Source organism: Schistocerca gregaria, chromosome 9, assembly GCF_023897955.1.
Source record: "Schistocerca gregaria isolate iqSchGreg1 chromosome 9, iqSchGreg1.2, whole genome shotgun sequence".
Taxonomy (NCBI): Eukaryota; Metazoa; Arthropoda; class Insecta; order Orthoptera; family Acrididae; genus Schistocerca; species Schistocerca gregaria.
Window position 1 is genome coordinate 174,870,988 of NC_064928.1, and position 13,735 is coordinate 174,884,722.

Genomic DNA, 13,735 nt, shown 5'->3' on the forward strand with positions numbered 1-13,735 from the left:
CTGTCTTCCATGTACTGCCACATCCAAAACTTTGCATTTACAAAACTTGTACATGGAGGAGGATACTATTCTTTGACTGCTGCTCAAACTGCCTGCTGCTGATAAACACTTTAAAGAGTTGAAAACAAGTAAGTCGTCATGTCAAGGTATTATACAGTCTGGTTTCACAAAGAGTACTCTTGTGCATTGACCACATATTTTGCTTACATTTATTATGAATCTCTTGCCCACCAGAGTATCCCGTATGACAGGGGTGGGGGAGGAAAAAAAGAAAAAGAATAATGGAGGCACCTCCATGACATAAGCAAGGTAAAATAACAGAGGTGCAGAATTACAGACCAATATCCATAATGTCTTTTTTTATTTTACTATGTCCGCCCTCGTGTACAGTATATATTTTTTGATGTAAGGCATGTGCTAGTCATTTGTTTACCTGCTTTGGGCTGACTTCACCAGATATGATGTGCCTGTGTGCTGCATTCTTACAAGGCATTAATTTTGTACCATTTATATCAATGTTAAGCAGATGTGTTGAACTGAGTATTTGCCATTCTGCACAGTACACAGCAGAATGATGTTAATGCTCTAAGAACTTTGCACTCAACAATAGCGTGAAAGCCAAAATCTAGACTGTATAGAACAAAAATACAGTAATGTACAGTCAAATGGCAGTATATTCTTTCAGAACTTATCAATATCCTTAATGTTGGCTTCTTGATTAGAAATAGAATTATATTATAATAAATTTCCTTGAAAGAGAAAACAGTCTATCCACAAATCATACAAATTTAGAAAAAATTTCTTGTGCAAAACTCAGTTCACCTTTAAGGAATAGATTTCGGATAAGTGAGTTGCTCGAAGAACTTTTGAGTAATAGAACCCAGTATATTATCCTGGATAGCAAGTGTTCTTTGGAGATAAAGATGTCATCAGGATTGCACCTAGGAAGTTCTCTGAGTACACGTAAACATTCTGATGGGTAACACGAGCAACAATCTGTAACTATTTTCTGACAACACTGTTGTGTGCAGGAAGGTGTCATTGACGAGCAACTGTAGGTGGATATGAGATGACTTATGTAGAATTAATATTTGTTGTGGTTAACTGCAGATTGCTGTAAATGTGGTGAAATGTAAGCTAGTGCATATGAGTAAGAACAACCACCTTGTAATGTTTGAATGCAGAATCAATGGTGTGGTGCCTGACACAGTCTCTCCAATTGAACATCTAGGCATAATGTTGCAGTGACTCAAAATGGAACAATCTCAGTGTGTCAGTTGTAAGTAATGTGAATGGTTGACTTTATTGTTTAGGGGACTGATGAAATCAGATGTTAAGTCCCATAGTGCTTAGAGCCATTTGAACCATTTGATACTATGTGGGAAGAATCACAGCTAGAGCCCTCTGTGGGATTCCGGATTTGTCTAATTTTGGCACAGTGGTAATTACACGAGGTGTATGTCAGAGTAAGTAGTACAATTGTGACTCATTTTGGAATGTCAGCTCTGAGAATTTTGTAGGTGGGACACCCCACAATGCAAGACATCTATCTGACCATGCCTCACACTGCAGTTTGTTGAATGTGTCCGTCGATGTCTCAAGCACGAATGTCTCCTTTGTACCATATGTGAGCTGATTAGTGTTTGTATTTCAGTTCAGTTGCGGAATGGAAGCAACATACAAGCTTGTGGGATGAGCTGTCACTTGCATCCTGCCCTCATTTGGGTGGTAATCCCTCTGTTACACTCCCTGCGTATCTGGGGATTAGAATAGGCCTGTCATTAGAGGTGACTAACAGGAGTTGCACAAGTTTCGGCCTTTATGTGATGGTCCCCTGTAGGGTTTGATCTCCATTTTCAAAATTTTCCCAAAGAGTGAGCCAATTGCGGAAGAGCGCCTTACATGATGCGTCTTGTCCATTGTGCATTGATATCTTTAGCCCACTTTCTCATCGTCACATTGCAGGCCAACTCATTCTCCATCTCTTGGGTAACGACACCTTCCTGGGTGCATTTTCCACAATACACTATCCAGTGTTGCTTTCTGTGCCGACAATGACCATTGACTTCTTTGCACCTCAAATCCAGAATGGTAGCCAGTCTGTTGTGGTAGGGCCACCATGTACCTGTTGGTTGTAGTCCCCTGACAACACAGGGATTGCGCCGTTAACTCCCCACGTATGTGCCGAGGAGTGGATGCCCATCACCCTGGGGCATCAGGACTCTCAGCAAAGGCCATGCTGCCAGGTAGCGGGTGGCGCCCGTGGGGAGGGCCCCTGGTCGAAGTGGGTGGCATCAGGGAAGGCCCCTGGTCGGAGTGGGTGGCATCAGGGAGGATGGTACACAATGAAGCATACCACGTCATCACTTTGCTGGCTATCAGACACCAGCTGTCTCTAAGCATTTCAAGTCTCAGTACAATGCAAGAAAGTATGACCCTAAGTCATTCCTCTCCCTGGCCACACTATTGGAGGAACACCAGGCTAAGGATGTAAAAGAACTCACGGGGACTCCTTTGTTTTGATGAAGCCACAGTTTTTTGTAGAGCATTTAGAGGACAAGTTTGGGGAGGTGGAGGGCTTGTCCAAAATGAGCTCTGGGTCAGTCTTGATTAAAAAAGGCATCCTCTGCCCAGTCATGGGCTTTAATCACCTGTAACCAGTTGGAGGATGTTTCTGCTACCATCACACCACATAAGGTTTTAAATATGATCCATGGTATTATATTCCACAGGGACATTCTTTTGCAATCTGACAACAAGCTGCACCCAATTTAGAGTGGTGAAGTGTTCATTTTGTGCGGCGCGTCCATTGGGGTCCGAGGGATAATCTGGCTGCCACCGGTGCCTTCATCATGGCCTTCGAGGGTGACACCTTACCCTAGAAGGTCAAGGTGATTGTCTACCACTGTGATGTCAAACCATACACCCCTCTCCCGATGCGGTGCTTTAAGTGCTGGAAGTTCGGCCATATGTTTTCCTGCTATACTTTGAGTGTCACATGTTGAGATTGTGGACGTCCATGACATCCCAATACGCCATGTGCCCCGCCTCCCATCTGTGTCAACTTCGGAGAGCGTCATTCACCTTGCTCGCCAGACTGCAGGATTTTACAGAAAGAGAGGAAAATCAAGGAATACAAGACCCTGTACTGACTGACCTACACTGAGGCTGAGAGAAAATATGAGCACCCACATCCTGTAGCTATGACCTCCTCATATGCTGCCGCTACAGGAACAGTTGTAGCCCCACCTATTTCGCAAATTCCAGTCGGCTGTCGGAGCCAGAAGGCTACACCTGCCCCCTTGATGGGGGGGGGGGGGGGGGGGGAGGGGGCACAATTACCCCTTGTTTCTACTGCACCACCTAACTCAGTAGCACTGCCCCTCCAATCATCGCAGACACCAATCCCCACTTCCCAGCCAGAGAAGCATAAGTCTTCTTCAGCTCCTTTCACCAGGAAGGGATCCCTTGGGTTACTTCCTTCCCAGGTTTCTACTAGTGGAAACGTGAGGTCCGCCACTGGCTGAAGTGCCCAAAAGCAGCTGGTTGTAGGGCTTCACAATCGTAGTCAGTCCCGGAGACTGAATCAGTGAAGCCCTCCCAGCCAGAGCAGTGAGAAAAGTCCTAAAAGAAGACCCTTAATACCAAGGAAACTGCTGTGGCACCCACACCACCACTGCCTACAGGCTCTGCATCTAGGGATGAGGTGGAGGTTCTGGCGTCCGCTGAGTACCTGGATCTCACCGGACCCTCAGAGACAATGGATATAGACTGCTCAGGCAATAAGTTGGTGGCAGACGGTGGCCCTTAGGCGTAAACTGCCTCATTGAATGTTTGATACCTTCCTGGTCTCACAATGTTGTGCTCCAGTGGAATTGCAGCAGTTTTTTCCACCACCTGGCTGAGCTATGGCAACTGTTAAGCTTTACACCTGCTTTCTGCAGTGCCCTCCAGGAAACTGGTTCCTAGCAATGCCGACCCCTGCCCTCCGCAGCTACAAGGGATATTACAGGAACCGTAGTGACTATAATAGTGTCACGTGCCCCTTCAAACCCCTCTTGAAGCTGTCGCTGTCAGGATAAGGACGACACAGGATATAACTGCCCACAATATATATCTTCCTCCAGATGGTGCAGTACCCCTGAATGTATTAGCTGCAGTGATTGATCAACTCACTAAACCTTTCCTACTTTTGGGAGATTTTTAAGCTCATAACCCCTTGTGGGGTGGCACCATGCTTACTGGCTGAGACAGATACGTCAAAACTTTACTGTATCAGTCCGACCTCTGCCTCTTACATACCGGGGTCGCCACACATTTCAGTGTGGCTCGTGGTAGTTACTCGGCCGTTGATTTATCAATTTGCAGCCCAGGACTTCTCCCATCTATCCATTGAGGAGCACATGACGACCTGTGTGGTAGTGACCACTGCCCCATCTTCCTGCCACTGCCCCAGTGTCAGGCTCCTGGACGCTTGCCCAGATGGGCTTTAAACAAGGTAGACTGGTAAACTTTCACCTCTGTGGTCACCGTTGCCTCTCCCCCATACGTTAACATCTATGTGATGGTTGAGCAGGTGACCACAACAATCGTTAATGGGGCAGAAAACAATGATCCCTCGCTCTTTAGGGTGCCCCTGGTGAAATGTGGTCCCTTTGTGATTGCTGGAAGTCACTGAGGCAATTAAGGAGTTTCGGTGAGCTCTACAGTGGAATAAGCGGCACCCTTCCCCGGAGCACCATGTAGCCTTTAAGCGGCTCCATGCTCGCATTCACCAGTATATCAAAAGACAGAAGCAGGAGTGTTGGGAGAGATAAGTCTCGACCATTGGATGCCATACGTCACCTTCTCAAGTCTGAACAAAGATCAGACATCTTTTTGGGTACCAGACCCCAACAGATGTCCCTGGCATTAACATCAATGGCGCGTTGTCTACCGACACAAACATGATTGCTGAGCACTATGCTCAAGCCTCTGTGTTGGAGAACACCCTTCAACAGCGGATGGAAAGAAAAGTCCTCTCAGTCGCTACCTGCCACAGTGAACCCTATAACGTCACATTTACAGAGTGGGAGCTTCTCAGTGCCCTTGCACATTGCCCCAACACTTCTCCTGGGCCAGATCAGATCCATGGTCAGATGTTTAAACATCTCTCATCTGACTATGACTACAAGTATCATCTGTTCGTCATCTTCATCTGGATCTGGTGTGATGGCGTCTTTCCATCGCAATGGCGGGAGAGTACCATCATTCCGGTGCTTAAACCTGGTAAAAGCCCACTTGATGTGGATAGCTATCATCCCATCATCCTCCCCAACATTCTTTGTAAGCTGCTGAAACATATGGTGTGTCGGCGGTTGGGTTGGGTCCTGGAGTCAAGTGGACTCCTGGCTCCATGTCAGGGTGGCTTTTGTCAGGGTCGCTCTACCACTGGTAATCTTGTGTCCCGTGAGTCTGCCATCTGAACAGCCTTTTCCAGAGGCCAAACCTGGTTGCTGTCTTTTTTTTATTTTTTTTTATTTACAAAAAGCATATGAGACTAGCTGGCAACATTGTATCCTTGCCACATTATACGAGTGGGGTCTCCGAGGCCCACTCCCGATTCTTATCCAAAATTTCCTGTCACTTCATACTTTCTGTGTCCAAGTTGGTGCTTCCCATAGTTCACCCCATCCCCAGGAGAATGAGGTCCCGCAGCAACTGTAGGGCATCCGTCTCACCATCTCTGTATGCAGATGACTTCTGCATTTTGTACTGCTCCACCAGTACTGGTGTTGCTGAGCAGCACCTACAGGGAGCCATCCACAAGATGCAGTCATGGGCTGTAGCCCACAGTTTCCAGTTTTCGGCAACAAAGTCGTGTGTTATGCACTTCTGTTGGCGTTGTACCATTAGTCAGGAACTAGAACTTTATCTTAATGACGATCCACTCACTGTAGTAGAGGCATATTGAGCTTAAACGGAAGTGCTGGCAGCTCCTCATTGCCCTCCGCTGCCTGAGCAACACCAGCTGGGGTGCAGATTGCTCTATGCTGCTGCACCTGTGCAGGGCCTTTTTTCAATCCCGCCTTGACTATGGGAGTCTGGTTTATGGTTCGGCGGCACCCTGAGCGTTGCGTTTACTCGAACCAGTGCACCATTGTGGAATTCACCTAGCAGCAGGTGCTTTTAGAAAGAGTCCTGGTGGAGGCCGGAATCCCTCCATTGCAGGGTAGGCGTGTGCATTTGCTCTCCAGTTATCTTGCACACGTTCGTAGTTCTCCTGCACATCCGAATTACTGTATCCTTTTCCTGCCCACGGCAGTTCATCTCCCTTATCAGCGTCCTAGATCAGGTCTTACAATTGCAATTCGTGTGTGATCCCTTCTCTCCAAACTGGAGTCGTGGCCCTTACCACCTGTACTTGAGGTTCATTCACATACACCTCTATGGTGTACACCTAGGCCTCAGCTTCACCTGGACCTTTCACATGGCCCTAAGGACTCAGTTAACCCTACAACTCTCCACTGCCACTTCCTCTCGATTCTTGACATGTACCAAAGCCAAACAGGGTTTACACCGATGGCTGATGGTGACGTTGGCTTTGACTATGTTCATGGACGACATATAGAACAGCACTCTTTGCCCGATGGCTGCAGTGCTTTCACTGCAGAGCAGGTAGCCGTATCTCGTGCTCTGAGCACATCTGCTCGTGACTAGGCAAGTCATTTCTCCTATGTACTGACTCCTTGAGTAGCCTACAAGCTATCGACAAGTGCTACCATCTTCAACCTGTGGTAATGACCATCCAGAAGTCCATCAATGCCCTGGAATGGACCAGTCGTTCAGTGGTATTTGTCTGGGCAACGAACTTGCCGACAGGCTGGCTAAACATGCCATGTGGAAACTGCTTATGGAGGTCGGCTTCTCTGAAACTGACCTGCATTCAGTATTACGCCGCAAGGTTTTGTGGCTTTGGGAGACAGAATGGCATAACCTCAGTATGCACAACAGGCTGTGTGCCATTAAGGAAACTACGAATGTGTGGAAGACTTCCATGCGCGCCTCTCGCATGGACTCTGTGGTTCTCTGTCAGCTCCGCATTGGCCATACGTGGCTGACACATGGTTACCTCCTCCATCGCGAGGACCCACCTCAGTGTCACTGTGGCTCATGAATGATGGTCATCCATCTCTTGCTGGACAGCCCAGTATTAGTCGCTCTGTGGCGGACTTTTTCCTTTCCCAGCACCCTACCTTTGGTGTTGGGCGACAGTGCGTCAACAGCAGCTTTAGTTTTACGTTTTATTCGTGAGTATGAGTTTTATCATTTGCTCTAAGTTTTAGCACATAGCCTTTGTCCCTGTGTGTCCTCCATCATAGTGCTTTCATGGTGGGGGTTTTAATATGTTGCAGAGTGGCTGGCTTTTCCTTTTTATCCTCATGGTCAGCCAGCTGTGGTAACGTGCTTTCTTGTTTTAACATCTTCTAGCTGTTTCTTGCGTCTTTGTGGTTTTCATGTCCCCTTTTGTGGATTTAAGTGTTTGTTGCCCTTCAGTCATTGTTGTAGTTTTCCTTTCATTATGTTTTGTTTTATTTTCTCTCATTGTCTTATTCTCACCGTTTCGGCATTGTGTGCTTCGGAACAAGGGACCAATGACCTCATAGTTTGGTCCGTTCCCTCCTCTTTTAAACCAACCAGCCTCTGTTGCAAAACCAATTTTAGCTCACCCTACGTCAAGTGTGGTAATTGTTGTGTAGCAAACTGCTGCAAACGAACACTCATGAAGATGGGGAAGTTAGCAGAGTTGCAGACTGCGGCCAAATGTCGGTTGCTGACCTGTTCCTTTCTCGTTTATGAGAGTTGTCTTTTAAATTTGTATGGATGAGCACTAGATTGTGCTTATGAGATGTGACATTAGTGTGATTTAAAATTTGTCATTTGTTATTGTTAATCTGTGACAATGGTGTTTGCAGTTTGTTTACATTGAGTGTTTGAAGAAATAGTAAAGAAAAAAATGAAAATTTTGTGTGAAGTTTTTCATAAAACAATTTTTTGTGATTTTTTTTTTTTTAAGGCCTGACTATGACGGTTCCTCAAACCACTTCATTTGAGTTTTGGTAGTAGAGTGCGTCTCTGACAAATTTGATGAGGTTGGTATCTGGTGTAATTTTGTGTTATTTGTAAATTTAGTAACTGACCTTAAAACAGTCTGAATCACCAGGTTGATAGAGGGTTGGCAACTTTGAAGAAGTAATATGAGCAGTATAGTAATATAAGTAGTATAGTATGTAGTATATAAGCCTTTGGAAAAGACTGTTTATAATTTTGTGGAATATCTATGGACAGAGGCATCATTAGGTGTACGAAAGACTACAGTGCATTTGTACATTTGATTTTGCATCAAAATGTAGCTCCGAAAAAGACCAGTGTGATCAAAGCTTAAAAACTGTCAGCTGATGCAAGAAAATCTTCAAAAGATTCCACTGAGGAAATGTAAAATCCTTATAGAAAAAAATTATAACTTGAGATGGAACTGAAATATTATCTAGAAAATAAGCAGCAATGTACTGTGTTCAAAGACAGAAGTTTTTTGTTCCTTTCAAAATCATGTTTTTAAAAATATCAACATCTGAGTGAGAAAAATGTTTCTAAGAGGCAGTCACTGTAACAAGCGCTCTCGAAAGTAATGCCTCTGACCTCTTTTGTATGTGTCTGTTTTCCTTTGCTTGCAAGAAGACTTTTTGTAAAATTTCAGCACTTTTGTACTGTTTTGTTTTGTATTTACGCTCGTATCTATATTTTGACCATTCTTTTGCAGTTTCGCATGGAAAATCTACGCATAACATTCTTTGTGAATATGTGCGGGTTGGCACTGAGAACACTTTGCAGGAGAGATCTTAAAGTGCCGTACGTCTCTGACAAATTTGATGAGGTTGGTATCTGGTGTAATTTTGTGTTATTTGTAAATTTAGTAACTGACTTAAAACAGTCTGAATCACCAGGTTGATAGAGGGTTGGCAACTTTGAAGAAGTAATATGAGCAGTATAGTAATATAAGTAGTATAGTATGTAGTATATAAGTAGTATGAAGTAATACTAGGTGTTAATCAATAGTGTAGAGTACATAACTCATTTGTTTACTTTGGACTGTTTGGAGATAAGTTTTTGTTAATTTAGTTGCTTTAATTCCATAGTAGATGCTATGTCTTAAAACTGTTGTTTTGGAAATTTGTCAGCTGGGAGAAACAGTGGTGAAGTTTCTTTTAACTGTATGAAGTCATTCGGTGTAAATGGGTCTTAAGTATATTTTTGCACTATAACATACCTTATTGATTTTTGATTTATGCTGCCACTCTGCTGTCACCATATGGTGTTGGTACCAAGTGTAGGTGAACAATATTCAACATTTTTTTGCTTTTAATTTATTTGCAGTGTAGCACTTCTGAGGGTTACAGACTTAATTTTCACAGTGATGCAGAACAATGTTAGAACAGATACTTAAAAACCTCACATATTTGTGAGAGTTCAATCCAAAAGATTGTCTTTAAAGAGCGTGACAATTATCCACCTTGCTAGAAGTGACACTAGCACAGTGTCCGTGCCTGCTTGTAGACGACATTGATTGACTTAGTGAAGTCTTATGGAATGTAGTGTCATGGGTTTTGTTAGTCATTCAGTTCATACAGCATAACATACTAAAAGCCAAGAGCAACCTTTTCTTACAACAGGGTGTATACGACCCGGGAGATCGGGGAAAAACCCGGGAATTTTTTAGAATTCCGGGACCTTTTGTTGTTTTAGTTTTCAGCTAAAGTTTTGTAATTTTGACTGGTAAGAATCAATACTCTAACAAAGGAATACTACTGCAACAATAAAACATGAACGGGGGAAAATAAAACATGAACGGGGGAAAATAAAACATAAATTGCAAAGAAATGTGCCATATACAACAACAAAACCCTGTGCTCATACAAGCATTTGCCAACAGCAAAATGTGTCAAAGGTTTTAGGAAGATGATGCAATGCTTCATAACAACAAATTGCCTCCGATGAGCGTGACGTCACAACTGTTTACATTAGATTCATTTTAGCAGTTACGAATGGACTCGTGTGCATGCACAGTTGAGTGGCATATGAGTAATACGTTCTCCCGTTTCTGGCTACAAAAATGTGGCTGCTTCTTTGTAAGCAGTTGCAGCAGCAAGCCACGAGATGCAACCGGGAAAAAAATCTTACTGCTGCGCCCAAGGCGCCAGATTCATGCAAGTGCAGTGGGCTGAGATCTATGAGGGAGGGGCGGGGGGGGGGGGCGTTGTGCCAAATTCATAGTACTTCCACAAAGTGCCTAGCATCCAGCGCACGTTGGTCTATCGATTACTCATATGATTTTGATGCGCACCCCTGTTGGGTTTTGATCACACTCTGTAAGTTGATTTCTGAATGAATCATAAGACGCGTGGGGAAGCCGTGCGGCCTGAGGTGACTTGTCATGGCTCCTCCCCTCGGAGGTTCGAACCCTCCCTCTGGCATGGCTGTATGTGTTGTCCTTAGCGTAAGTTAGATTAAGTAGTGTGTAAGCCTAAGGACCGATGACATCAGCAGTCTGGTCCCATGGTAAAAAAATAAAAATAAATCATAAGTTGATTTTTTGAATGTGTGGATAGTGTAGATGATGTCTCTGTCAGGGGAATCCTTGTCGCATCTAGAAATAAACTTTCCTGCAGGCAAAACGGGACCGGGCTATACAAGCTGAGCGGAGTAAAGCTGAACGAGTGAACGCCAATTGCTGTCTGATTATGTGGTTGATTGGGTTTGTGAATGATCAGCGTTGTTATAATTACTAGGGAAATCCATAGATTCAGACTACCAGAGTGGAAATAAATGACTAACAGGAGTAACTGGTAAGAGAGATTACGTATTATCTTCTCGGTGTATCAAGCAAAATTAAATTTTGTCAGAAAATTTTTGACCAGATTGCTACACTAGTAAGGGCCAGTTGTACAGTCTCCGTCTAGCAGCCGCTTAAGTTCTATTCTGGAAGTAGTGTGGTGACAAAGGCAGGAATAGTTCCAGAATTAATCATGATGAGATTGTTTGTTAGAACGAGTAAGGAGAGGACCAGGGACATAACACAAATTAGGGAAATATATGATGAGTCCAAATTTATATTAAGATCTCATACTACTACTTTTCGATCTCATGCTCGATAAGCTGGAGCGTATGAATGAAATGTGAAACTGTTTTCTAACGTAAAACTTTTTGCTTGTAGTAGGTCTAATAGGAATTTTATGTTGGTCTTCGCGAATTATATTCTGACGTGTTATAAAAATGACCATTTGTGCCAAAGCAGTCTAGTTTATTTGGTGTATGTTACAACTTCCGCAGTGTTAGAAAGGCCTATTTTGTTTTATTTAGCAGACAGTGACAAAATAGACGTAATCAGATTGAGAAACCACACCAGTCTTGGGTACTATTTGTATTAACAGCTTACGCTGTATTAGACAACGATATTTCGATTTTTCATGTAGCAAAGCATTTGCCAAACTTTGATGAGGTAATAGATTCAGTCGCAGAAAGGAAAGCACGCTATGTAAAGCAGTAGCAAGATTAGAGAGAAAACAATGCTAGCAGCTAAGGATTGAAGAAATGGGTACTGTATTGCTTGTCTCTTGCCTTTACTGGTTTTGTGTATCCTATATTTAGTTTTATGTCACCCAAAACAGGAAGTTATTAGCTAACAGGCAATAAAGAGTGAAAATTTTCTGAAGAGTTCTTATTCTTCCGATTACAAATAATCCCATCTAGTATTAATTGCGAGTTGAGGGGCAGGATGTCAAACCAGGCGACTGGGAGCAGCAGAGGCGCCACAGGACATTTTAATTTCTACTGTTCTGAATATGGTTTGATGGCATCCAGTACAAAATATACACGTTTCAATCCCACGGAGCGAAATGCAGTGATGTGCGATAGAATAATGCTGTGTGAAGAGGTGTGGCACTGCACTCTGGCACACTTAAGACTAAATAACATGTCTTACATTTCCTCAAACATATATGTTTTATGTATCAGACTCTTCAGAAAGATGTGCACTACAAAATGAACGTATTTTTGAAATCGATTTTTTAATTTTTTGACGTATCTGAAAAGCTCGAGGGAGGGGTGTGGGGCTGGGAGGGGGGAGGAATTTCCACTTTTCTGACAGCTATGTATTAATCGCCTTGTAGAGCAATGAAGTTATTTTTGTCAGTTTGCTAACAGAATTTGGCTTTTATTAATCTTTTACGCTGAGGCAGTCAACTTGTTTGAAACAAAGTGTTTATTTCCATGCTATTGGCTAATTTCAACTGCTCCCTGCATTTCAAGTGCACGTTTTCATCTTCTAGCACGTATGGCATTGTGCCATAATAAAGAATCAAAAATGAGTTAATACAGTACTGGTACTCCAAGAAAATTTACATCCCGAAACCCACTCTGAAAAGCTTAATATCAGGTCGAGGCCTACTTCATTGGGAATCTGGACATACGAATGTGCTCTTTAAGTATGCACTTAAAATATGCCATTTTAGTATGGTTCACAAAATTCCGATGCTCTTGGAGTATTGTCTGTTGACTTTTTTCTTTTGTGACATAATGTAAGATCTTTTATTGTTTTACACGTACAAACATACAGGCTTCCTGCGTCATAGCAGCTGCCAAAGTGCGATGGTGCCTGTTATCTTGCACTCTCTGACGACTACTGAAGTGAACCTGTTTCTAACAGGTCACGGGAAAAAATTGCTCATGGTTGTTTGAAAAGCGTTACTTTCAAAGTAAATTTCCTTTTACGCAATTTGAACTATGTGTGAGAATGTATGATGAATTTCTTAAATCACAGATCGTTTGATGACGAGCCATTTAGAAGTATTTCGAGTGCAGATCGGACATTCATGTCATCATTATGAACAAATTGATATAGTGCTGTGGGAAGCTCTCTCTCCTCTGCAGTAGCTAATTCGTTTGTGGAGAACTTCGAGGACAAGTCACTGGAATTGGCTAAAAATTTTACTGGCGCATTTGTGTGATATATATTAAAGTGTAACACGCGCAAAAAATATAAACATTATATGTGAAAGCTTAGCTTTTCTTGTAACAACATTATGTATATTAATTTAAAAACATTAACTTTTCCTGTTTGTGTATTCACGCTACATAAGTGATGTTGCTATTAGCTGCCTACATCACGTGTCCTGTGGTCTGAATATCCACTGTCATCGGCTGGTGGGATCACATGACATGAGCTATGACTGGCTTACAAAAGCAAATCGCAATATCAATTACAATGGTTCGGAAAGTAACATGCAATGTTTGGTGGAATTCGAGTTTATACTTTTGTAATAAAAAAATATGCAGCGTACATGTTGCTGCACATCAAAAATAGTTCCAAAAGGAGTTTTCTTCCCTTAGTTTCATTTTCTGAAGTGCCGGGAAATTCTCCGTCCGTGTATAAAAACATAACCCTCAAAGGATTGAAAAGTTTTACAGTTCCGAGGGAAAATATACTGTCACTTAATAGCATGGAAAAATTGTGTTTTCATTCGGGAGAAAGTGTATTTTTAACCGGGAAATCTGGAAATTTTTTCCCTGTCTGCAATTGCAATATCAGCAGTGTAATAAATAAAATTGCTTTATCATAATCTACAGACTTCACAGTGTGTGTTGACAGCAGTGTTTTGTTTTGACAGCTCACTGTCGTCGAGTTCCTTATTAAAGGAAA

At 42.9% G+C, this 13,735-nt stretch overlaps 1 protein-coding gene across 1 annotated transcript in view; it reads left to right on the forward strand.

Moving 5' to 3' along the window:
* Positions 1–13,735, forward strand: part of LOC126291566 (nuclear RNA export factor 1-like) — a 145,283-nt gene that overhangs the window by 32,963 nt on the left and 98,585 nt on the right. The window contains exon 6 of the mRNA XM_049985089.1: positions 8,801–8,914. Within this exon, the coding sequence (XP_049841046.1) occupies positions 8,801–8,914 (114 nt within the window). The remainder of the gene's footprint in view (positions 1–8,800; positions 8,915–13,735) is intronic.